General features: G+C 44.2%; 3 protein-coding genes across 3 annotated transcripts; all 3 read right to left on the reverse strand.

Annotated features, from left to right (window-relative positions):
• Nucleotides 1-951: 951 nt before the first annotated feature.
• On the reverse strand, nt 952-10,674 carry nbn (nibrin). The gene is made up of 17 exons (XM_084471127.1): nt 10,508-10,674; nt 9,617-9,738; nt 8,677-8,804; nt 7,977-8,136; nt 7,790-7,893; nt 7,543-7,660; nt 7,140-7,333; nt 6,910-7,010; nt 6,185-6,320; nt 5,852-6,057; nt 5,005-5,167; nt 3,959-4,685; nt 3,786-3,875; nt 3,540-3,680; nt 3,086-3,199; nt 2,687-2,736; nt 952-1,246 (listed from the first exon to the last, which is right to left on the reverse strand). The coding sequence occupies exons 1-17, from the start codon at nt 10,536-10,538 to the stop codon at nt 1,213-1,215; spliced, it is 2,619 nt and encodes an 872-aa protein (XP_084327253.1). The 5' UTR covers nt 10,539-10,674; the 3' UTR covers nt 952-1,212.
• A 623-nt stretch (nt 10,675-11,297) lies between these two features.
• LOC311351694 (prostate-associated microseminoprotein-like) lies at nt 11,298-12,152 on the reverse strand (the record flags this gene model as incomplete). Its single annotated transcript, XM_084471857.1, has 4 exons — nt 11,298-11,466; nt 11,566-11,674; nt 11,757-11,867; nt 12,128-12,152. The coding sequence occupies 4 exons, from the start codon at nt 12,150-12,152 to the stop codon at nt 11,298-11,300; spliced, it is 414 nt and encodes a 137-aa protein (XP_084327983.1).
• An 8,747-nt stretch (nt 12,153-20,899) lies between these two features.
• Nucleotides 20,900-25,365, reverse strand: LOC311352141 (uncharacterized protein). Its single transcript, XM_084472356.1, has 5 exons — nt 24,776-25,365; nt 22,748-22,802; nt 22,504-22,618; nt 22,201-22,400; nt 20,900-21,647 (listed from the first exon to the last, which is right to left on the reverse strand). The coding sequence occupies exons 1-4, from the start codon at nt 25,067-25,069 to the stop codon at nt 22,205-22,207; spliced, it is 660 nt and encodes a 219-aa protein (XP_084328482.1). The 5' UTR covers nt 25,070-25,365; the 3' UTR covers nt 20,900-21,647; nt 22,201-22,204.
• Nucleotides 25,366-25,626: the final 261 nt, after the last annotated feature.

Consider the following 25,626-nt stretch of genomic DNA (forward strand, 5'->3'; position numbering starts at 1 on the left):
ACACTATGAAGTATTGGCTGTAGCTTTGAGTCTCTAAAATGGACAGGGTATATCAATACTCTAATCCATCAAATTATATTGTGTCAAATAGCTAATCATTAATTTTGTAGCTTGCTTTTTTTTTTACTGAAATGCTCAAAATGTAAGCCTGATCTCGTGGTTCATTAGTCTTATGATACTGAACAGAAGCTGATCATATCTGTTTCTACTAGAGGTCAGTGAGTGAACTAGAATAGGAAAGCATCTCAAAAGCTAGAATTGCATAGTGTCTGAAACAGAAAAGGATGCTTAGTCAGGCAGAATGGGAAGGAAATGTTTTTGAAAGATTTTGTTGTTTAGTTGTCAATGATTTCACTTAAGGTGTACTAACTATATATTTCCTCTGTATAAGAGTCTGTGATGTGCCATCAGCTCTAGGTTGTCTGGCTTGTTGTTGAGGTACCAAGGCCTCTAAGTCGGTCTAGACCCAGGTTCCCTTCCAGGTAGCTTCATACAGGAGCACTCACTGCCCAGTGCCTCTTCAGAAACAAGACGGGCAAAAACATTCAGCAGCAAGGGTATTGAAGGAGGCTGTCTCCTTGGAAAACCACATTGCTACTTCAGAAAATAATTGTTAATGCCTCTTGAATATATGTGCCAAATTCTAGTCCCTCCTCTCTGCTCCTATGAACTTGCTGTGGATGTGTATGGACTTTCTCTGCATCAACCAATTGCACAAAAAACTTGCTCATGTTTTCTAGCATTGTGCAAGTGCCTTATATGTTGGTTTGGATTATCTAAAGAAATAAGTTAATACATAAATACATCCAATTCGAAAAGGATATTTGTTGATAGTTATGAAATCAGGGCAATTGTTTGGCTTCTTGGTTTAGAAACAGGAATAGTAGTTTTGTGCATGCAAGCTTTGACTTCCCTTTCTAGTACAAAGAATATGGATTATTGATGTTTTATAAACTGTATTTTTTTATTAACAAATACAATCTTCAAAAACAAATCTGAAGTCTTCTTTTTTTTTACATTGTATAAACAAACTGCAATTAGTGCATGAGACATGAAGGTACGCCTGCTAGATACAACAAAACAAACATTCAACGTCATTAACTTTTAAGATCAACAAACAGCAGGTCTGCTGACATTATTAGAGAGGGCCTTTATACTATCCTGATGCCTGTCCACCACCTCCTCACTGCAGCACTGATACATGTGGAGGGTTCATCTTTTTTTGGACAGCCTGGATGGATTGTACCTATAAACACACACACACACACACACACACACACACACACACACACACACACACACACACACACACACACACACACACACACACACACACACACACACACACACACAGTTGGAACAACAGCTTTTACCCTCCCTGGTGGATCGTTCCTTAATGTCCTAAGTGACATTTTGCACCATAAAAATACCAAATTAGGATCTGTAAATCACAGACAGAAACTCAACAGACACTTCTGGATGGGAGGGTTTGCCCTTAACCAAAATATGAAAAGATTGTTTTCTTAGGGACAGAATCTGTTCCCTGGCTACGCATGACTGGCTGAGCAGGGTGACTCAGTGATCAAACAGCTCAGCCCGGACACACACACACACACACACACACACACACACACACACGCACGCCAAATATTTAACAGACACACACACACACGCACCTTTTTGCTCAGCCTGAGAAAACACAACAGCCTAAGAGACAGCCTATCCTCTTCATTGCCATGGTAACTCTTAAATTCCTATCACGTAGGAATGGCACCGTTATGATTGGTTGAATTTGAAACAAGCTGAGGTGGCTCTAAATACCAACACCTCAATGCATTAATATACAGGATGTGTGTGTGTGTGTGTGTGTGTGTGTGTGTGTAATCAGATTTGTGTCAATGTTATCAAACAAAACTTAACATGAATCAGACAAAAATAAGAATTTGACGGACAATAAATTTGAATGAAGCGAAAAAAATACATTTCAAAAGGAAAACTTTAACTTGCAAACAAATAATTTGTTTAATCGTGGAAACTAGCTCTTTTCCATGTATGATTACATGGTTTACAATTTAGTTTAATTTAGTTTACAATTCCCAGTCAACTTTGCGTACAGGCTGCCAGCTCTCTCATTTGCTGCCTGATTTTAGTTTGAGTTCGGACGCAAACTTATTGCGTGGGCTGTTTTTTTCCGGGCCGAAAACAAATGGAATATGCTATCAAAAATGTAAAAGAACAGGTTGAAATAATACCCAAATCACTTTATTATTTGCTTAATCGTTGTCATTTATTAATATTATTTGGTTAATTTTGTTGTTTTACTTTTGAGATTACCTTTTTTTTTGGTTTCAACAGCGTTTTATTCTCTCAAATTCTTACTTTTGTTTGATATTTAAGAAGTTTTGTCATATATCATAGTGTGTGTGCGTCGTAGGTGCATGTGTAAAAATAGCAGAACAGAATAAGTACTTTAATAACAAGTCGTCGTTATGTTCCTGTGCACAAGATCATATGCCTGGTGCACTTAGAAAGGATCATTTAGATTAAGAAAGGGGTGCTTAAATATGTCTTTGTATTTGAGAGATTGAAACTGGTGGTGCAAATTCAAATTAGTTAATATTTTCAGTTTTGTTTCATAAAGAGGTAACTCAGAACTAAACTGAAGAAAAAAAACATTTGTCCCCACCTGAAGAGATCATCTCCGAGGCTCTCATCCCGCCTGCTCTGCTGCTCCTCCTGGAACCAACACACACATCAGGAACAATTACATATACATATACGTATGTATTACATACATACATTTAGAGGATTTCGCTGACAACCATTCATTCACAAATTCACACACAGACGGCGGAGTCAACCACGCAGGGCGACAGCCAGCTCGTCAGGAGCAGTTAGGGTGAGGCGTCTTGCTCAGGCCCACCTCGACACTCAGCTAGGAGGAGCCGGGGATCGAACTAGCAACCTTCCGGATACCAGTCAACCCGCTCCACCTCCTGAGCTACTACCGCCCCAGGAACACTGTCTGCACCAGCCACTACATCATCTCCTATCAGCACACATTGAAACACAGTGAGAGACTCACCTCAGCAGCATCCTTCAGCAAGTCATCCAGCTCAGAGTTCTTGCCCCTGTTGTGGGCCAGTAGGTCACCGCCTCCAATGAGCCGGGGTGACACCTCGAGGCCTGAACCCTGCACCTGCCCCAGGAACACAGTGGGTGAGCCAGGTCAACACAGGGGTTCTCACTACAAAGTATGGAAGTTGCTATGTGAGGATAATGAGCCAAAAGGAGGACACAATACACCTGTATATTGCAAATATGTGCATTACATTAGGTGTATGACATTTGGAATTTTACAAATTTCAATTAATATTAGTTTCATTCAATTAAAACTACAACTGAGAAACTTTTTAGGATATACACAAGGATGTTTAGATGTATACATATATACGTCCACCTTTATATGAGCACATATTAATGAGAATAATCATAAGAATTTTAGGGTTGCAGATAGATTAAAAGCATCTTCGACTGACTTTGCGAAAGCATTTAAAGTTCTTTGTGGAGCCGGGTCCCTGTATCCTCTGGGGTTGGCCTCTAGGAGGCGCTGTGACCATGAGGGATTTAAACTCCACCAACACCAGCCTCTTTGGAAGATCTTCCTCTGCTTCAGAGGCCTGAAGTGACAAAGAGTGGATTGCTTATCAGTTGAGTAGATTTATTTAAATGCTTGCTCAATAACAACATTTTAAACAGAACCAATAGAAAAAGAAACCCCTTACTGTGTTGTCCTGTTTGAACACTTTCAGTGCTTTCTCCAGCATTTCCATAGGTTGTCCGTGGGCTGCGCTACCTAATGCCTCTGAGGCATCCTGGAGCAAAACAGTGTGACTGGTTACATACAGGGGCCACGGGTGCTTTCAATATTTAACAACTGAGCCGTCGCTGGCCTCACCACAACCATAGACACATCTTCGTCTTTAACAGCCAGCGCCTCCTGACTTCTGGAGCCAGCCGGGGCCTCCTCCCGGCCCCCGCGGGGCCACAGCTCACCCCCTGCACGGTCCGCGGCCGTGAGGGGTTTGTGTCTCATGATGGAAGAGGTGCGTTCCTCCGCCTCCAAGCTCTGGGTGGTGGTGGTGGTGGTGGTGGTGGTGGAGGTGGAGGTGGAGCCTTCCAGCGGGCCGCCGCCGCTGGGCCCTGGACCGGGCCCCCCGGGGTCCCGCTGGTCGACCCGCGGCCTCTTGCTTGTTGAGGAGCGTTCCACAGCGGCCGTGGAGACGGGCTTCCTCTTGTCCACCGAGTGGTTTCCTACGAGTCGGGCCTGTTGGTCCGGGGCGGCCCGGGGCGGCTCGCCAAACTCCTCCATCTCTAAAGACATAAGGGATTCCAGTTCCTCCATGTCCAGATCGTCCGCCTTCTCCTTCTCCTCCTCCAACTCCTTGTCCTCCATCTCCTCCAGCTCCTTCCTTTTCCTGCCCAGCGTTCCCTGCGGCGATGGACGGGCGACCCCGTCTGCCCGTGACCGAGTGTCCGGGGGCCTCGCGAAGAGATCGAACTCTGAGCCCGACGGACTCTGGGCCCCTGTGGGTCTTCTGGGAGCGGCTGGGGAGGAGGCGGCGCCCGGTTGGAGGGCTCTCTTGGGCTCCGACTCCTCAGCAGAGAACTCATCCGCCCGAGGCCTGCAGCACAAGACCGGGTGTGAACATGACTTAAACATGGAGAGATAATAACCCACAGAGGGCAGCGCACGGAACGGACCGGGGGCTGAGGATTTTAAAGAAAATAAGTAATTCTAGGATGAAACATGTTATGCTAATACGACTAGCATTGTGATCTTGATATAAACTGCCCAATGCATGCAGTCCTAATGTAGGCCTCCTTAGCCAGACGCTGTACAACCCTGTTCACTGTGAGCTGCTTTAGATAAAGCTATATGGTAACTGTGAATAGTAAAAGGAATGTTCATAAAAAGTCTACGCTGAACAAAACAAGGCATACCTCTTTTTGTTGACTGGCTGGAAGAAGTTGGTGAGGGGGGCCTGTTTCTGTGGGGAGCCCTGGGCTGGGGGCTTCTGTTTCTGGGAAGAGCGTTTCAGCGAGGACGCCCCCACGCCAATGTGGGTCTTCTGATTGGATGGCAAGACACCGACATTCTTTGCACCTGGTTGGTAAAAATATATAGAACTGATTTTTACATTGCACATTGGCTCTTCTTCCTCTTATGTAACAATATAAATATCATGTCATATCAGGCTGTATGTCAATATCTGGGATTTTGGTTAAAATAAAGACTTTTCTTATATAACTGATAATCTCCACTTAATCAGAAAGACTTTGCCGGTATGTACGGACCTCGGGTTAACTGTTGACATTGTCTATGTCCAGATGTTAATCATGACTATTGTTAAACTCGCCCCCATTCCTGTAGGCCCGTTCTGAAACTGTTGGCGAGCCATTGACATTGATTCTATTACCAACAGTGTTTAGCTGCTGCCATCGCTGTACAGCTGGGTGTATCTGTAATGCATACAGCCCAGCTATGGTGGTTTACACCAACAGTGTCCACAAACAGACAAATCCACAAGTTCAGTGTCCGTGTTGACACACCACTGGGCAGTACAAAATGACTGAAATGATGAACCCTGCTACATTTTGCCCTCGCTGGGTTGGTGAGCATAAATCATGACTGATTTACCTCATGGACACGTAAAGTTTGTAAACAATGAACCTCAAACTGGCCCAATCCCTTAATGATCAGCCTGGGATTATCTTGTGACATTGTGGATTTGGTGACCAGTCCAAAACTCACAACACAAACACAACCCAATGGGACGTATCTATTGACCTTGCTGTCTGCCTGCTTCCGGCCGCTGCGAGCCCGTGTTCTCCACGCTGTGGGAGGAGGCGCTCATGGTGTCGGCCACAGCGGACACACGTCCAGCTCCCTGAGCTCTGGGCCTGGGCCCGCAGGGTGGATGAGTTGTGCTGTGCTGGGACGTCTTCTGGGTCTCTCCCACTGTCTCCATCCCTGCGGCGGCCTCCATCCCCAGCCTGGCCGGGGAGGGGAAACAAGACACACAGGAAGTGATGAGTGTGGGGGGCACACGAGGAAGGGGTGACCTCAGCAGGACTGTTTGGTAACTACAAGGGGATGCGAGTTATAGTCCAGTGAGAGTACCCTTGAGAGGCCTCTGTGTTGCCGACGTATGCGGTGATGTTGATGGATGATGCCTGCAGCACCGTCTCCTCTACGGCCACGTTCTGGGACAGTGAGGCGTACGGGGGCAGCTGGGGCCGCACACTCTGGACTGAGTCTGACACACACACATTACAGTACACACACACACACATTACAGTACACACACACATTACAGTACAGGCAAGAGGGAACAAAGAACACATCCATTTCAGGAAAAGGTGATCTAAAGATGTTAAAAGATTGTGTAGCATATCACAGAGGGGTGATTCCATTTAACACCAACTTAATATTTTGTCAGGAAAATGTCTCAAAGTTGATTCAAATACTTCAAGGTTGGCTCATCAAACCAGTCTTGAAAAGACACAGGATTATAGTCTACTACTACAGTCGTTGGTCACTCTCTTGGCCATGTGAGTGTACAGTAAAATGGTCACCCTGTATGGCTAAGTAGCCAGGAGGGTGAATAAATCCACCGGTTAAATAGGCTTTAAAGAATAGAAGGAAAATGTTCAAATACATATCTCGACTGTCTGGCCAAGGTGATATTTTTGTTGAAGAGAACATGAATAAAAAAAACGATTCAATATATTTACGCGTGTCCTGGTCAGTAATATGTGCTCCATTTCTCAATCTTATATATTATGGTAATCTCACTAATCTCAATCACAGATTTCTATATTCCAAAGGGACATTCTTCCCCCTACCTGAATCACTGAAGGCAACGGATGGATTGCAGTATTTGTCACAAGAAACATAGATGGCTGCTAATCCGATCTCAGACTCTGTGATGAGTCGACATCCACTTCTGCAATGGGAGAAACAAAGTGAACCAAGAGAGCTTCAGCTGGGTACACAGACAAGGAGAAACTCGAGGGTGAGCAGTGCTGGTGTGACTCTATGGAAGTGTGGTGATGGTAGCGGTACTTCAGCGTACTCGTGTACAAGCCTCTTCACAGCGTCCAGCCAGCCCGCGGCCGAGCCGGGCAGCAGTAACTGGGAGCTCCCAGAAGCGGCGGGGTCCACTACACAGCTGTTTGGAGACTCTAGCAGGGGCCTTGGCAGCAAGCCCTCTTCCAGCAGCAGGCTCTCCCCACCTCCGAAGCTCAATGCTGCACTCAGACGCTTCAGCTAGAGACAGGGAGGGTGAGAGAGGTAGACAGAGGAAACCATATTGTATCTGTGGTACATACTGTACACCACCAGGAGAGAGACAAACAGTCTGCTGACAAAATATTATGAAAATGATCTTGACCTTATGAAATTAAGTACTGTGCCTTTAAGAGCATAAATCAGACACTGTGTACACTGTTCATATAGTAGGGGTTCAATGGTCTAACCTGTTTTGAGTTTAAGAAAACAAATTTCTTTCCACGGAAGAGACGCCCACGCTCTGGGTTTGAGCAGAGGTTCACTTCCTCTTTATTCAAGCTGGGCTCATCGATCTCTGGGATGAAACTGGAGACACCAAACGACAGACTCACCAGCATTACACTGTGATGTGGCTCCACGCCTGCTTCAGCCGTGTGTTGAGTGTGTATGTGTGAACGTGTATATATGGCTAAAGAGGCCCTGGTGGAACCTTACCTGTGGGCTTCAGGAGGGGGTAATCTCTGGTGCAGGGCTCTACTGAACTCTGTGAAGTACTCCCGCTTGACGATGATCCCGCCACACAGCAGGGCACAAATGGTCTGCACAAACATCCCACATCAACACTTTATTCATCAAACACAAAGTGCGCACACTGGGTAGGATACGAGAGAGGGATCCTGACCTTGATGGTGACTTTGACTGAAGACATGACGAGGTGGGTGCAGTCTGGAGTCCAGGAGTTGACAAGCCTTCCCCCTAGAGGTTGCAGAGCATCAGAGAGCAACTTCTTCTCGCTGTTGTCCAGACATGATGAACAGACCACAAGCTCCTGGTGCGCCACACTGGGGGGTTAGGAAGAGGGGGGGGGACAGATACTTCATGTAAGGGACCCTCAGGAATGAATGACTTGATGAAAACAACTTGTTTTCATCACCTTTCAACTGTACTATTTTCTATTTTAGTATGATGAAGACAATCATCTAAATTTTCTGTTGATCAAAGAATAAAGACCTTAAGGACAGGTCTGTTCCAGCTGGCTAAATCCATCCAGTCGGTTCAAACTGCTGATATGCTTAGAGTTTAGGTGGCCTACAAACAACAAGGTATTAGGCTGAATAACCCCCCTGCACTGCATCTGATGCAACAGTAACATTAGTTTGGTGGAGAATGGTCTTCAAGCATAGTGCTGCAGTGGATGCCCATAGTAGGAAATAAAAATAGTACAATTATGAATGAACAGAACAACAACAGTTGTTGTACCTTGAGGTTATAATGATAATCTTACAATTATAACTCACAAGTTGGGTTTACTTCAAATAATAAACCCATAAGCTAAATAAATGGAGGTAAAGATATCAGTAGAAAAGAGGAGTATGGTTTACCTGAACTTGCTGTGGAAAACCCCAAATGTGACATTGTCCCCTGCTTTCAGGATCAGTGGTTGGTTCTCTGGTAGACGACTTTCGTTTACAAACGTGCCATACTTGGAGGAGTCTTTCACAGAAAGAGTCTAGGGGATTGGACAATCACAATCACCAGTCAGTTCCTCAGATACCAACATACCACAGCCACCAGGGAAGACAATCGCTCAACGTAAGTATGTTTAAATGTCTGCCAAACACAACATAGATTAAGGATTTACCTTTTTAACTATTATTTCAAACATTATTAAACATAATTATTTTACAATGATCACAACATGAAATAGATTTTAATGATTGTAATAAAGCTTTGTTAGTTGAGGTATTTAAATAACAATTCATAAAGAAATGCATCACAAAAAGACTAAATAAACATAAGCATGCTTAGTAAATAATTAGTTTATTAACCAACCAATGGTGTTTGAAGGTTCAAGGTCCACTACAGAATGCGCACTGCCTATCTAGAGTCTAGCACCACATTTGCATGGTCAAAGGGTAAACTCATCTACATATTACCATGGAAATATAACATTTTCCTTGCAAATGAAATTATGAAATGCTGATGTGGCAACAGAAAGAAGATGGAAATAATAATAATTAAAAATACATCAAACATAACTAAAATATCTTTACACAATTCAACGAGAAAAAGAGAAAAAGTTGCTGTAGACACTATTGACATGCTACATGACATTATACATGAATCTCTCTCGCTCAAAATTTTTTATTCATGCAAGCGTGTGTTTTATGCATTAACTAACATACTATGGAAAGGTAAAATAAATAGACAATGTTGTGTACAATATTGAGCGTTATGAATAGAAGATATGAACCATGTTGAATTAACTCAATATCATCTATCGTTTAATATTCTCCAAATATTATCAGTCCGTAGGCTCACCTGCTCCTCAGCCGTCAGGTGGGCGTGCGCCCGGCTGATAGACTGGTCGTTGGCCAAGAGGACGTCGCAGTTCTTGCGTCCCACCACGTACACTTTGGAGGGCAGCAGGTAGTGGGTTTCTCCTGTGAGAGAAGGTGGTTGAAACGTTACATGTGTGGACAGAGTCAATCCGTTAGTGAGGAGGTGATGATGATGATGATAATGAATAATGAGTATGATGGCAGCATGCAAGAGTGTGTCAGTGTACTGCCACGAGATGGAGATCAGGGAGGGTTTACTGGGTATCATGGATGATACACACACTACACAGCTTTTCATCAGAATGTAATTCAAATCGATCAAGCCGAGAGATAAACAAGAAATTGAACCAGAAATTGTTTAGCACAAGAATAGAGCTAAATGGCTGGCAGATAGGGAGTGACCAACTCTTCAATGTTGGTTGGTCTCCTTATGGTTCACAGGCAAGCACCCCATGACCGATTTAAAATGTTTGGCCTGTATGTATGTATGTATGTATATGTCAATTATGGCAACCATTGCACTCCTGACCATCCCTGGAAGGAGGGGTGCCCCACTCTGCGTTCCTCCTCAAGATTTCTTCCTTGCTAATTAAGGAAGTTTTTTTCTTGCCCTCTGGGGGGCTGAGGTCAGGGGGTGTCACCTGTTAAGCCCTTTGAGACAGTACCAGTGATTAAGGGTTATACAAATCTAATCTAATTGAATTGAATTGAAACGTATTTAATCTCCCTGTCTTCTGATCGCTGGGGTAGCAGGTCTGTTGTACGAGGTAATACAACTTTCTGTAACATGTTTTACCTCATAGTATCTAATAGTTCTGCATCTCTTTAAACCTCGCTACCTCAACGACCTGAACCCTCTCATGACAGTTACCTCCAGACTCCCGGGGCGTCAGGATCCACATCTCCCTTCGCCGAAACAAACGTGGACGATTTATTTCAACTTTGACTCTTTATTTTGTTTTGCACAAAGCTAATCTCTTGCAGGTATCAGGTAGCATTAGAAGCTAACAGATGACCAACTTCATGAACATTAGGACGTCAACAGCCCGCCACCACGTGACGTTAAAAGTGTGCGCCACCGAGCCTTCAAAGTAAGAGTCCCTTAGCGTGACGTTTATTATCACTCTCCGAGCCTTCAAAGTAAGCGTCCTTCAGCATGATGTTTATTATCACTCCCCAGGGGCTACACAGGACCTCTTTCATGTCATGACTTTGTCTGGAACGCATAAAATGAAATATTAAAGTTTAATCAATGTACATTTTGGACACTCACTTTCAAAAATTACAAAACTATCGAAATAACAATATAATGAGATTGTCATAATATATAAGATTGAGAAATGGAGCACATATTACTGACCAGGACACACGTAAATATATTTAATCGTTTTTTTATTCATATGTTCTCTTCAACAAAAATATCACCTTAGCCAGACAGTCTAGATATTATATTGTCAAGATAATTGTCCAAAACGAAGTATTTTTTATTCGAACATAGTATAACGATAGATTTCAAACATTCATAAAGTTATTTTCCTTTGTCACAATTCCGTTGTCATGTCACTGCGGCTAAACACTCAACGAGGGGTTGGACCATAAGCTGCATTTGATTTGTAAATATAAATGCAAATTGCATGGCGGAGGAGAGAGGAGAGACCAAATCAGAAGATAGGGGCATTGTCAGATGCCCACGTTTTCCCTGGTCTGAGACGACCCCTTCCCCACATACAAGGCAAATCGTTATTGGCTTTCATCACCGCGACGCTGGTGCAGGAGTCTGGCTGACGGACGACCTCGCACCAGTCCGGGTAGTCCACAGGATGAGATCCACTGTAGGAAGGATGCAGCAGGCAATATTGTATGAATGCACGTAGATCAGCTAAGGTAATTTAAGGTAAATATTTATCTGTGTGAAGTGAACTGACTTACTGGTCGCAGCATCCTACTCCAAACGGTACCATGCAGACACACTGGTAGCAATCCTCTGTGATCCATTTGTCTCCTAATTCATAAGACTGGCCCATGTAATCACAGCTCCCTGGGGGCAAATCCACCGTTACCATGGAGACATTTGGACTGGAGTAAAACACAACAACACTTGCACGTGGAGGACCACGTACCTTTGGTGTTGAAGTAGCACTCTCCTCTACTGTAGCCAGAGAGACATGGCACAGTGGCACAGTGAATGAAAACAAACAACATAGGCAGGACTTTCATTGTAACTGCCATACCTGAAAACAGAGTGAAACACAGTGTCTCGTATAAACACAAAGCATCTTGACCTAACCTGAAATATAATAATAAACTGTACTGAGTTCATCCATCTCACCTCTTCTGAAGTTGTCCCCAACGTTTTCCACAAATATTGTACTTTCTTTTCTGATATTGCTTGGTTTTCAATCAGACTATTCTTCTTTTCATTCAATATAATTCCGGATATTGTCGACTCTTCCCACTCTGCTTCCCTCTCCTCTTGGCTGGCGTTCCTGACCGGCTGTGCATCCCTCAGCCGGCATCTCTGATATTTATACTGCACAAGCATGTCTCTATCTCTTCACCCTTATTCTATGTTCCACACACACAAACACGCAATAAACAAAGCATATGATCTTTATTGCTGTTTTTATTGTGTCCCTTTGCAAATTGTGCCCAAAGTATACAGTGTGCACTGATTCAGATAACAGTCGTCACAGAGAGCAGTGTCAGACCCCATTAGTAGAACAAACTTGGCACAGAATTCCACAAAGGCCTATTGTCTTCATGAAGATGCTGTGTTTGTGTGTGTGTGTGTGTGTGTGTGTGTGTGTATGTGTGTGTGTGTGTGTGTGTGTGTGTGTGTGTGTGTGTGTGTGTGAACACATAACGTCAAGAAATAAATGTAATATTCATCACATTTCTTTCTTGACGTTATGTAGTATCTAAATATTTGTAATGGCTCATCTAATTTAGTCATGCACTTCAGTTGTTTACTTGATTTCAAACCACTGCTAATGAATCATAATGAATCATACATCTCCATCAATGATCCCCATGGGCCAATGCACTTAGCGTATGCTATTTAATGATCCTCATGGGCCGATGCACTGATGCTATTTAATGATCCTCATGCAGTGTGTGAATGTAGTAAATAATGTTTTGATATGATATATGATATGATATATTCATGAATATGAATTACATTAAAGGTTCAATATGTAAGTTAAATTATTTGAGTGTCAGTTAGTTAAGCTAGTTACTTAATCCAATCATCATCAAATTTGATGTAGTCAAAGGCACATGGGTCAAGATGAACCTCTCAAATTGTATCCAGATCGGGCCATAGGGGGCACTATAACAATTAAAGATCCTATAGACATTTTTCTCACCTCATGTTGAGCAAATGTTCCTAGGCAACCCAGAATCTGTAACAAAATGGACACAGGACAGCTAAATTAGCCCAATCAATGTTAGGTGCCAAAAAGTGGGGTTAACTTGAGTCAATCATCACCAAACTGTGTGTACTTAAAGAAGCATAGGTGAAGGGTAACTGTGCTAGTTCCTCCAAATTTCTTCACCAATCACCAGATCCAAGCTGAGGCTATTCTAGCGTTGTCAAAAAAAGGTAATCTAAATTGTCTATCAGGGTCTTAATAGTCTGCGTCAGGGTCTTAATGGTCTTCATCAGGATCTTAATGGTCTATCAGGGTCTCAATGGTCTGCGTCAGGATCGTAATGGTCTGCATCAGGCTTGGGCCCCTGTAAAATGCTGCTTGCAGCTTAAATTATTATTATTACTATCAAATGCCTCTCCTGGAACCGTCACCTTATCGTGGTGGAGAGGTTTGCGTGTCCCTGTGAACCTGAGGGCTGTGTTGTCTGGAGCTATGTGCTCCTGGTATGGTCTCCCATGGCAGAGTGGTCTCAGGTGAGGGGCCAGACTAAGAAGGTTCAAGAAGACCCAATGAACAAACGGAATAGAGAAGAAGAGACCCTTCCCGGAGGAAGCCTGGGGCCCCCGTCTGGAGCCAGGCCCAGACGGAGGGCTCGTCGGCGAGCGCCTGGTGGCCGGGTTTGCCACTGAGCCTGGCCAGGCACAGCCGAAAAAGCTACGTGGCACCTCCCCCCCCCTCTTCGTCCTGTGGGCCCACCACCTGCAGGGAGGCCCGCTGGGGTCAGGTGCACTGCCACATGGGTAGTGAAAGTCGGGGTCTCGACGGACCAGACCCGAGCGGCAGAAGCTGGCTCTGGGGACGTGGAACGTCACCTCACTGTGGGGAAAGGAACCGGAGCTTGTGAGGGAGGTGGAATGCTACCAGTTCCACCTCGGTACCAGTACGCACAGTCTCAGCTCTGGTACCGTACTCCTGGATAGGGGTTGGACTCTATTCTTCTCCGGAGTTGCCCAGAGCGTGAGGCGCCGGGTGGGTGTGGGGATACTCATAAATCCTGGCTGAGCGCCGCGGTGTTGGAGTTTACCCCGGTGGACGAGAGGGTCGCCTCCCTACGCCTAAGGGTGGTGGGGGGGAAAACTCTGACTGTTGTTTGTGCATATGCACCAAACAGCAGTTCAGAGTACTCGGCCTTCTTGGAGACCCTGAATGGAGTCCTGTATGGGGCTCCGGTAGGGGACTCCATAGTTCTGCTGGGAGACTTCAAGGAGAGACTTCATGGAGAGTCTGGGAGACTTCATGGAGACACCTGGAGCGGCGTGGTGGGGAGGAACGGCCTCCCTGATCTAAACCTAAGTGGTCGTTTGTTACTGGACTTCTGTGCTAGTCATGGATTGTCCATAACGAACACCATGTTTGAACATAAGGGTACTCATAAGTGTACCTGGTACCAGAGTACCCTAGGCCGAAGATCGATGATCGATTTCGTGATCGTGTCAGCTGATCTGAGGCCTTATGTTTTGGACACTTGGGTGAAGAGAGGGGCGGAACTGTGAGTTGGATCAGGGAATGGGGGAAGATTCTGGACAGACCTGGTAAGCCCAAATGGGTAGTGCGGGTGAATTGGGAACGTCTGGAGGAGGCCCCCGTCCTAGAGATCTTGAGGCCTCGAGCTGTGGCCTCAGGGTCTTAGGTTCCTCAAGGGGCGGTAACCCTCGGACACCGTGGTGGACACCAGTGGTCAGGGAAGCCGTCCAACTGAAGAAGGAGGCCTTCCGGGGTATGTTATCCCGGAGGACTCCTGACGCGGGCTCGAAGGGCTGCAGCCGCTGCCGTGTCGGAGGCTAAGCAAGTTCGGAGAGGACATAGAGAAGAACTTTCAAGCATCCAAGCTGTGTACAGTAAGGGTGGGACTCTGTTGACCTTGACTGAGGAGGTAGTCGAACGTTGGAAGGAACACTTTGAGGAACTCCTGAATCCGACTAACATGCCCTCTATGATGGAGGCAGAGCTCGAGGTTGATGGTGGTTCGTCGTCAATTTCCCTGGTGGAGGTAGTAGTTAAACATCTCTGCAGTGGCAAAGCCCCAGGGATTGATGAGATCCAGCCAGAAATGTTAAAAGCTCTGGGTGTTGAGGGGCTGTCATGGTTGACTCTATTCAACATTGTGTGGGAGTCTGGTACAGTGCCAAAGGAGTGGCAAACCGGGTTGGTGGTTCCCCTGTTCAAAAAGGGGGACCAGAGAGTGTGTGCCAATTACCCGGGTATCACACTTCTCAACCTCCCTGGGAAAGTCTACTCTAAGGTGCTGGAAAGGAGGGTTCGGCCGATTGTCGAACCTCAGATTGAAGAGGAACAATGCGATTTCCGCCCTGGACGTGGCACTACGGACCATCTCTTCACTCTTGCAAGGATCCTGGAGGGGGCCTGGGAGTATGCCCATCCGGTCTACATGTGTTTTGTGGATCTGGAGAAGGCATATGACCGGGTCCCCCGGGAGAAACTGTGGGAGGTGCTGCGGGAGTATGGGGTAAGGGGGTCACTCCTCAGGGGGCCATCCAATCTCTGTACTCCCAAAGCGAGAGCTGTGTCCGCGTTCTCGGCAGCCAGTCAGTTCCTTTCCCAGTGGGTGTTAGCCTCCGCCAGGGCTGCGCTTTGTCACCAATCCTGTTTGTGATATTCATGGACAGGATATCGAGGTGTAGTCGTGGTGGGGAGGGGTTGCAGTTCGGTGATCTGAGGATCTCAACACTGCTCTTTGCAGATGATGTGGTCCTGATGGCATCATCGGCCTGTGACCTTCAGCACTCACTGGATCGGCTGGCAGCCGAGTGTGAAGCGGCTGGGATGAGGATCAGCACCACTAAATCTGAGGCCATGACTCTTAGCAGGAAAGCGGTGGATTGCCTTCTCCGGGTAGGAAATGAGTCCTTAGCCCAAGTGAAGGAGTTCAAGTACCTTGGGGTCTTGTTCGCGAGTGAGGGTACGATGGAGCGTGAGATTGGCCGGAGAATCTGAGAATCGGAACAATCAGAGAGCTGAGCCGCAAGGCAAAGTTCTCTATCTACCGGTCGATCTTCGTTCCTATCCTCACCTATGGTCATGAGGGATGGGTGATGACAGAAAGGACGAGATCACGGATACAAGCGGCCAAGATGAGTTTTCTCAGGAGGGTGGCTGGCTTCTCCCTTAGGGATAGGGTGAGAAGTTCAGTCATCCAGGAGGAACTCGGATTAGAGCCGCTGCTCCTCTGCTTAGAGAGGAGTCAGTTGAGGTGGTTCGGGCATCTGGTAAGGATGCCCACTGGACGCCTCCCTTGGGAGGTGTTCCAGGCACGACCAGTGGGGAGGAGACCCCGGGGAAGACCCAGGACTAGGTGGAGAGATTATATCTCAACACTGGCCTGGGAACGCCTCGGGATCCCCCCGTCAGAGCTGGTCAATGTGGCCAGTAAAGGGAAGTCTGGGGGAAGCGGATGACGAATGATGAGGACTATCAAATGAAAAAATTATACACTTGATTTGTAGTTTCTTTAGATTGAAGACAGCTCCCTACCCCTTTCCCATCTCTTCCCCTCACCCCCTGATTCCAGTGATGAATGCAACACTACTCCATGGTGGAGAAATGTAGGGAGGAAGGGAGCCAGTGACGGACTGAACGGTCTGGCATTTGGGCAGATGCCAGAAGGGCCACGGCTTCTCGTGGGCCGTTTGGCTTCTCGTGGGCCGTTTGGCCTCTTGTGGGCCGTTTGGGCCACCCAATCACGGAGCGGCATGCTTGTTGGGATCGTGCGGCCCCACCGTCGCGACGGCGGCCCCGCATTATCTATCCCCCCCCCCGTCAACAATTACACCCGCACCTGGTTATAATGTGCAAATGCCCGGGCCGTTTTTTGCTCCCAGTCCGTCACTGAAGGGAGCGGATAAAACACTCTAATAGCTAGGATTTCTAACCTCATAACAACATGCTTGGGGTTCTTGTATGCCTGAAAATGACTGGGACTTCAACGTCATTTGTCTGTTCTTATTATTGTCCGTCATATTTACGTTCCCAGAAAAGATTCAAACTTTCTAAATTGAATGCTTTCTCAATTAACTCAAGTATACTGGAAAAGATGTGTAGCATAACATTTTCCAACTGGCTATTTGTGAAACGAGTGAAAAAAAGGGTTTGTAAAAGGGTTTGGCCAATAGTTTGCTCTAGGGTTTAGTGCTGCAAGATGAGGGAAAATGGATAAGGTAGAGTCAAAAGTTTTTTGGTCATTAAAGATGAACATTTTATGAGCATGTATTGAGTGTGACTATTACAATTAGACATACTTGCTATTGATATGCTCACACACAAACACAAGCAGGATTACAGACTATTGAATTTATATTCAGTAAAAAAAAGAAGGAAATTCAAGCTTGTTTACTCATGCAACAGGATATACATAAACGGCAGCCTGTCACTGTACAAAGACAATTGTCTAAGGGTTTGCCTTCTGGGATAGTCCATTCAAAGACAATAAGGAACTGCAAATACTAGATAGCACACTGAAAAGGAAAGAGAATGATTGCACAATCAAATGAGGACATACATGAGGACATACATAATATTCTTTATTCATGAAAAATAAATCGCTTTTAATTAATTACAGGATTACATATGTCTTAAAGGAAATAAGAAACAAATGAACAATAAAGCAAATAATGTACGTAGATGTTCTGGTTTTGGTGAGCTGGATCAATGTCATGAGAATGTGCCAGAATCTGTAGGAATATGTCTGATATTTAGTTGATGTGAAAACGCAGGAGAACAACCGAATATCAAACATATCACACAGCCTCTAGCTTATCAGTCCATGCAGTTTGATGACGTATTACTTGGTGTTGAAGTTATTTTCAGGAATGCTGCATAACTTGATCTGTTACACTACATAGACCTGTGAGAAATAAAGAACAAAAGAAAGAGAAAATATATGTATTCGTATAAAAGGGTAACTATAATCATGATCGAAAGGGGGCAAATAAAAAGATCACAAAAGCTTGAGCTTAAGTTTGTATTTAAGTACTATTCAGAAGAGATCATTGTATTCATTATATTGACGAGAACATGAAAGGGGTGCTCTGTAAGCGGCTGAATAGGTAGTCTGAGTACACAGGGTGTGTTCACCGGCCTCACCCAACACGTGTTGGAGATGCAGAACTCCACAAAAATGGACCCCATACAAAACAGCTGACCATATTGTAGTTTGACGACAATTACATTTTCTACCATAACATGCAGAAAACAAAGGTTACAAAGAAAGTACATACCACATCGCTTTGTCCAGGTCCATTTCTTTCCTCCTCCTTTTTCTTACAGTCAATACTATTTGTCAAAAAAGTTTAAAGAGTTTAAGGTATGTTGCGTCTCAGGTCTCAGGTTTCATTAAGGTGATTAACCTTAATGAAACCTCATGAATAAAGGTATAATAGATAAAGTAACAATAACATCATTAGGTTTGCTACTGAAATGTTAAAGGCAAAGTGGTGAAGACTCTAGGTGTGAGTTGTATGTGTCAGTGTCCCATCGTGCATCAGTGCTGCCTGGATGTATGAATGTGTGAACAAATCTGCAGTGGGACAGGGTTTATATACATGGCTGGAACTTTGAGGGTACCACCAACACTCACTCACATTCACAGTGTAATTAGTTGGATATTGATCAACTGATTTGGCCTGGAGCTTTTCCTCCCACATTAGCCTAATCAATAGATGTAATGTTCATCAGAGCGTGAGCTCCCCAACATCCCCCACACACGGTCACAGATGTAGTCAGATATAACTTTCAGTTGATCTCTACATCTAGGTCAAAGTTTTAGAATTTATTCCATTCGTTTGGTCTATCTATATCCATTCACCAACTTGAGGTACTTTGGGGCTTACTGACACAGTGCTTTGACGTGCCCATTGTTGAATTTCTACTTTGACCTGTTGTGTACTCTTTGCCTCAAGTTCATACATTTACATGTGGATAGTGTGTCGTAACCTACATGAGGCAGCTCTATTTGGAATGTTTTTAATCACTAGATATACATTCATACAAGTAGTGAGATACACAGTTTACAGGGTTTAAATGTATAGAGGAAGTGACCTCTGGTTGTCAAGGTGACCTTTGGTAATTGATCAATAACAATCAATCAATACTGCCATCACATTTGGTAACTGCAGGCAGACAGAACTGTGGGATGTTAACACATGCTAACTTCTCAGCTTTGTATTTCATTATGATGAACCACCAGTACTCCAGTCATTGTCAAAAAGCTCCTCAAAATATTGCATTTCAGCAAGTCCTTTGACCCCTAACCCCCCCCCCCCCTTTTTGTTAAGCGACCTTGGGTACTATGAAAGGCGCTATATAAATCCAAGTTATTATTGTGTGAGTGAGTGTGTGAAATAGGGAACGCTTGGTTTGTGTGATTAAGATTTCAATAACACCTTACATGTATCACTATTATATTATGGACATTTACATTTGATTACATTCATTTCAGGCATAACAGCCTGCATTTATTTTCTAGATGCATGAGTAACATTAATAAACCATATGCTGTTAACCACAAAAAACCACAATGGAACCAATAAAGCTAATCTTACCCTTTAAAGGAGGTGACTGTATATTTTTGCTTGACAATTTATTTTCAATGAATCATTTTGCATGGATTGTGCCTTATGTAATTGTCTGTGTGTGTGTGTGTGTGTGTGTGTGTGTGTGTGTGTGTGTGTGTGTGTGTGTGTTTTTCAGGCCAATGAACTGTACTGAAAATACATTACACATGATGCATGTCAAATATAATCTACATAAGTTAGTAGCCCACAGAGCATACAATCAAATTCAATGTGAATAATTATAGAAAGGTTCACATTTAATGAGGGCATTGTATTTCATTAAATGCAAGAGTGACAGAAATATCCACACTATAAAATAATATTTATTTAGATGTATTAAGAGCCAGACTAGCAATGTCAGATTCAGTTATACAGCCATCATAGAACAATGCTAACTGAGTAAATCACCATAAGCTTTTTACTAAACTCATGCTTAGGGGTGTGCCTGGATGCATCATACGAATCCTGGTTTACTGGTCTGCCAACCAAGGTATGCAGGTGAAATGGGGAAACAGCCTATCCTCACCCTTCAGTGTAGGCAATGGGGTACGGCAGGGGGGCTTCTGTCTCCAGCCCTGTTCAACCTATACATGGACAACCTGTCAAAGCAGTTGGGGAAGTGTAAGACAGGTTGTCTGATAGGGAACACTCTGTTAAACCATCTGATGTACGCAGACGATTTGGCTAGGAGTCACAAAACTGTATTATAACGATGCTCACAAGCACACATATCATCACATATCAATCATATCTGTGGAAACATTGGTATGGGTGCCTTTTAAGACTCATGAATAAGAGTATGTTTGTATGTGTTTATGTATCTGTTGTTCTTGTTTTTTTCCTTTTATGTATGTCTTGCTATTGGGTCTAGAGCCTGTAATAAAAGTTTATATATAATGCCTTAAATAGCCAACTTTCCTCAAAGGGGCCCACTCGGGACAACACCTCCTCAAAACAACCAAATCATGCCATGAGAGCCGAGAGCAAGGAATTCACTTTGATCCAGGGATGCTTTATAACATGCAGAAATGAGACTGTTCACCCTCCACCCACCCTCGGCAACCTCTGTAACATGACCTTGTGGGCCCGTTGGGGCAGAAGGAAGTCATCGTGTCCCTGCCTAATTGGGGGCCTGGGGGTAGAATGTATTGGGTGGAGTCTGATGGGCAGAAAATAGAGTGGCTACCGGAGAGGAAAAACATATCAGACACACAGTGGGATGTTGTATAAAGATAATTTATTATTATTTTATTTTATCATATTTCATGACAAAGCATTATGATTTTGATATGATTCAAATATAAACAACTTCCTTTCATTTATGAAAGGAAGATGCCATTACCAAGAAATATAAATACAAATCCGACAGTCCCATACATACAGCATTACAAATCAAATAGTTCTGGATATGTAAACTACCAATTGATGTGGTTGGCATAATAATTATGCCAAACACTCAATTGAAGATAAAGAAAATATATCATTTGTACAAAATAATCCCCATCCCCATATTGGAAAATGAACTCAGAAACACATGGAGTATCCCATAAGACTTTTGGTCCTTCAGTGAAACAGAAACAGCCTTTGACTCCTTTGGGACCTCCGGTCAGGTTAGCACAGATTTGCTATAGCAGGTTAACTGACGAGGGCTTGGGGCTTTGTGAATGGCTGATGGAGGTGTCAGGGGGATTGTATATAAACAATACCGGTACACCCTTAGGGAGGATCACTATGTAAAAAGACGTATAGACAAAGACAAAGTTATTCAACATACACAAGTGTGCACCAGTGCAACAGAAGGCATCCAATGGAGAAAAATAAGTTCAGGGCGACATGGTGGAGTTTGGTCGAACTTGAGGAGTCCATTTCAAACGGGAATCATGGGTTATTAGTGTTGAACTTCAGAAATGGTATTTGGATTCAAAGAGGTCCAACTGTCCTAGATAATAGAGTCCAACTGCTCGCCGTCTTCACTTCCTTCTTTCAGAGATCCGCCTTGAGTCCTGGCATCCTATTTACATGATAACATTGAATACAGGACACACACACACACACACACACACACACACACACACACACACACACACACACACACACACACACACACACACACACACACACACACACACACACACACACACACACACTTGTGTTGGATCTGAAACTGTAGTACAATCAGCTACAATCAGCTATAGACTACATTGCCTTTCATAAAACCAGTAAGATGGGTAATGCTTAACTGCTATACAAAGGTGTGGAAAATGCCCAGGAAACCCACCCTTAGAAGTGTATTTAGGTGTAGAAGGAAGAAACGTGTATTCAATCAGCTTTTGAACTCAGTTCTGAAAAACTGAAATGATTGTGTCTCTGTTTCAATCTCTTAACCTTTGTGTGTATTTTTATTTTTTTATTTTTAATTAAAAGTACATCTCAGGATAGAATAAACCTAGTATTTCACAACTCATATTAGGATTGTTTCAAGTAAACCTTCTTAGTCATGCCCCATTTCTACTACGGAATAAGTTCCAAACTGTTTATATATATATATAATAAAATAGGCTTACTTCATTATGATTTAGGGGCCTCTTCAGCCTTAGGGTCCTCTGCCTTGGCCTCCTCGGGCTTGGGGTCCTCTGCCTTGGCCTCCTCGGGCTTGGGGGCCTCTGCCTTGGCCTCCTCGGGCTTGGGGGCCTCTGCCTTGGCCTCCTCGGGCTTGGGGGCCTCTACCGCATCTGGCTTAGGATCCGGCATATCACACAGTTTCCTAAAAGAGATAAAAGACGACAGCATGATGTATGGGGGTGAAGATACAGTTAACTCCATGGTATGAAGAGTCCAGACTTTGCCTGCTATAGTCATTACTGTACCTGGCCACTTCTGAATCCGTTTTAATGAAGTCACACAATTTGCTTGGCTCATTTGTCTTCTTATTTAGAGATGCAACCTCAGCTTCCCAGTTTGCCTTCTGCCTTGTAAATTCCTCTGTGGATATAGGCCTCCATTATAAAACTTTTGTAATGCAACCTTTTAGAAAGTGGTTTGAGAATGTAGCCCAGTGTCACTTGTTTAATTTACTTGGGTGCTGTTGAAAGAAGTGTTTCGGTCACTTACCTTTTTTGCTACCAAGTTCAGACTCAAGTGATGCAGACTCATCTGTTATCTGTTTCTATGGGTTAAAAAGAGATGCAGGTATATGTCATTTTAGGATACAAATTAAATAAATGATATCCCAATTGCTGGTAAGCTTAGTTTGCCAATGACTTCCTGTGCCAAATTAGACAACCCCAACACATGAATGTAATACATGATGCAACGCAAGACCAGCCTGCTGTATCCAGGTCAACCATGTAATCCACTGGTATAGCAAGTTTCTTTGAGGCATGGTCCGAAAACGATGTCAAAGCTAGCAATGCATTCGTTTTATTGCAGCGACAACTTGTAGACTACTGATATTTTGTCCTTGGTTAAAGCAAAGTCTGGCAAGTGACTGAATTTGAATGCCTACAAGAATTGGCGAAATGTCTGTTTTGACTCCATTAAGAGACAGCCACATGGCTTCACCCAATGACGGCTTCACCCAATCGCACGGCTCCACCCAATGACAGCTTCACCCAATCACACAGCTCCACCCAATCGCACGGCTCCACCCAATGACAGCTTCACCCAATCACATGGCTCCACCCAATGACAGCTTCACCCAGGAGCGGCCCGAGGCATAAGCGACCTAAGCGGCTGCTTGGGGCCCCCTGGCCACCAGGGGGCCACCAATCATGTGTTGATTTATATATTATTTTAATTCAACTTCAGTAAACCATACTTAGTGTTTCACTTCAAATATGAGAGTTTAAAAATAGATTTGTGATTTCAGTACCCTCTGAGGTTAAACTTTATTCATACAGGGTTGGATTACCCTCTTAATCGGGCCCCAGATCAAATACGGGCCTTCCCGACTTCCCGTGGTGAATTCTTTTTCAATAATTTCTAAGCATATAATGACCACTGTCAAGGAAAGTGGAGTGATTCACGTCTTTCCTATCACTCCGCAATTAGTCTGGTAACTTATCAACCCCAGTGTACTCGGTTGCTAAGCGACGTCAACGTCTTTGGAAAACTATTTCTCTGCTGATCAACACTACGAATGCTGGTAACAAATGAATTGTAAAAAAAACCACACCATGTGTTTTGGCAAGTAGCCGTGTAATAAGCGGGATAATGTATAGAACGTCGCCGGTCGTTATCGAAAATAAGCCCCGACAGGGCGAAGGCAAGACACCTCCGCTTCGCATCAGTGTCCGGATCGCCCTGTTTGGGTTTATTTCCCGATAAGGACCGGCGTCCTATACATTATCCCTTACATATGTTATGTGATATATCTAAAATCTAAATCATGAAATTCTGCTTATGCCACAATATCTGTGTGGAACCCTAAATGTATCTAATCAAGTATGGACCAAAATATAGGCTAGGCCTTTAAAGTAGACTTATGGTTTGGGGGCAGCTAAACCCAGCGCTATATCTGTTTGCTTGTGCAGGCCCTGCAAATCAGGTTATAGGCTGATCTGAATGAATTAAGGTATTGCCCATCTCCAGCTGGCCATCCCCAAGATGCACCATAATACAGGAAATCACATCTACCAAATTCACTCCCACTCCCCCATTCAGGGGCGGGCCGTACTGTTAGGCAAACCAGGCACTTGCCTGGAGCCCCAGGCCCCATAGAGGCCTTTTGGGGCCCCCAAAATGCCTCTTTATATTTTTTCCCCATATCTATTGTTTTTATAAAAATCCCGTCATAATAGCTGGAGACCCCAAAGGGCTAAGATCTCCACTGCCCCCATTTACACCCACTTTTGCACAAATAGGAGGAGGGGGGTCTTTATGCATCTTTGCATAAAGAGTGCCGTTTGTGTCAATAGTCATCAAGCACAGATGACTCCGCGGTGGTGGGAGGGGGGTGTCTTCACCCAATGACGGAGTGGAGTGTTAGGTGGGGTGTATAAAGACACAAATTAATGGTTATCCATGGACATTACCTAATTTAATAACACTGCAACGAAACGGTTGAGATCAATCCGCCAGTCCCACCATATCGTTTGACCCCCTGTCCCAAAGATATGAGTGTGTCAACCTTTGACCTACCTTAGCATTCTCACAGGCTTCCAATTCAGCCTTGTTGGCCGTCTTTGTAGCCAGGTGATCAGCAGCTTCACTCTCCAGTGCCTTGACTTCTTCTTTAATCGTGTCGACAAGTGGTTGCTTTTTTGAGATCTCCACTTCGTATTCGCCGAGCACGTCCACGCTGACTCTGAGTTTAATGAACTGAAACTTGTTGCGTTTGAGCAGTTGTTCCTCTTCCCTTTTCCGCCGGGTCACCGTCCAAAACAATCCCAAACTCACAAGTACTGAAAAAAACAGCAAGATGTTGAGCCTCATCTTGCTTGCGAATTTGTGTTGGTAGCGACACTTCAGATGATTCAATAAACCAAAGCGTTTATTATTTTTTATGTACCACCTTTCTTTATGCAATCTGTAAATAAAAGTATGGCCCCTATACCTCTAATTCTGAAGATTGCTAAACGAAGACTCTGAAGAATCGGATTAGTCAGCGAGGCGTCTGTCGCATGAGATAGGCCTATTCCAAAAACGCTGTCAACGCCACTGGGCACCTACCTTTCCCTTACTTTGAAAGAAGGGGAATAATAAAGGAAGTATGCCAGCAGGTGTCAATTTTTGGCTATGTAGTTTCCACTTGGGCCCGCCCACTGTGCTAGTCGTCATTACGGGATATTCAACTCATGTCAGTGTTTTTGGAAAGCAAGGTTTAACGTTTTAAAAATATGCTTCAACCATCATATCTCTCTTTAAAAAAAAAATAGAATGTGACAACATATGAAACAAATGTTTAAGACAAAAGCAGCAGTCGTTTTAATATAAATGATGGGATAGAGACAATGGGAGCTAGAGAGAAAAGTGGACAAACAAGGAAGTGG

This window comes from Micromesistius poutassou (assembly GCF_964030765.1).
Source record: "Micromesistius poutassou genome assembly, chromosome: 8".
Lineage (NCBI taxonomy): Eukaryota > Metazoa > Chordata > Actinopteri > Gadiformes > Gadidae > Micromesistius > Micromesistius poutassou.

Coding starts and splice junctions, on each gene's coding strand:
- nbn (XM_084471127.1), bottom strand. CDS start 10,538: ATGTGGATCCTGACGCCCCGGGAGTCTGGAG. Junction 9,739..10,507: donor GACGCCCCGGGAGTCTGGAG/GTAACTGTCATG, acceptor CTTCTCTCACAG/GAGAAACCCACTACCTGCTG. Junction 2,737..3,085: donor TGCTGAAGGATGCTGCTGAG/GTGAGTCTCTCA, acceptor TGTTGGTTCCAG/GAGGAGCAGCAGAGCAGGCG.
- LOC311352141 (XM_084472356.1), bottom strand. CDS start 25,069: ATGAGGCTCAACATCTTGCTGTTTTTTTCAGTACTTGTGAGTTTGGGA. Junction 22,803..24,775: donor AAGCCTGTGAGAATGCTAAG/GTAGGTCAAAGG, acceptor TTTAACCCATAG/AAACAGATAACAGATGAGTC. Junction 22,619..22,747: donor TGAACTTGGTAGCAAAAAAG/GTAAGTGACCGA, acceptor CTATATCCACAG/AGGAATTTACAAGGCAGAAG.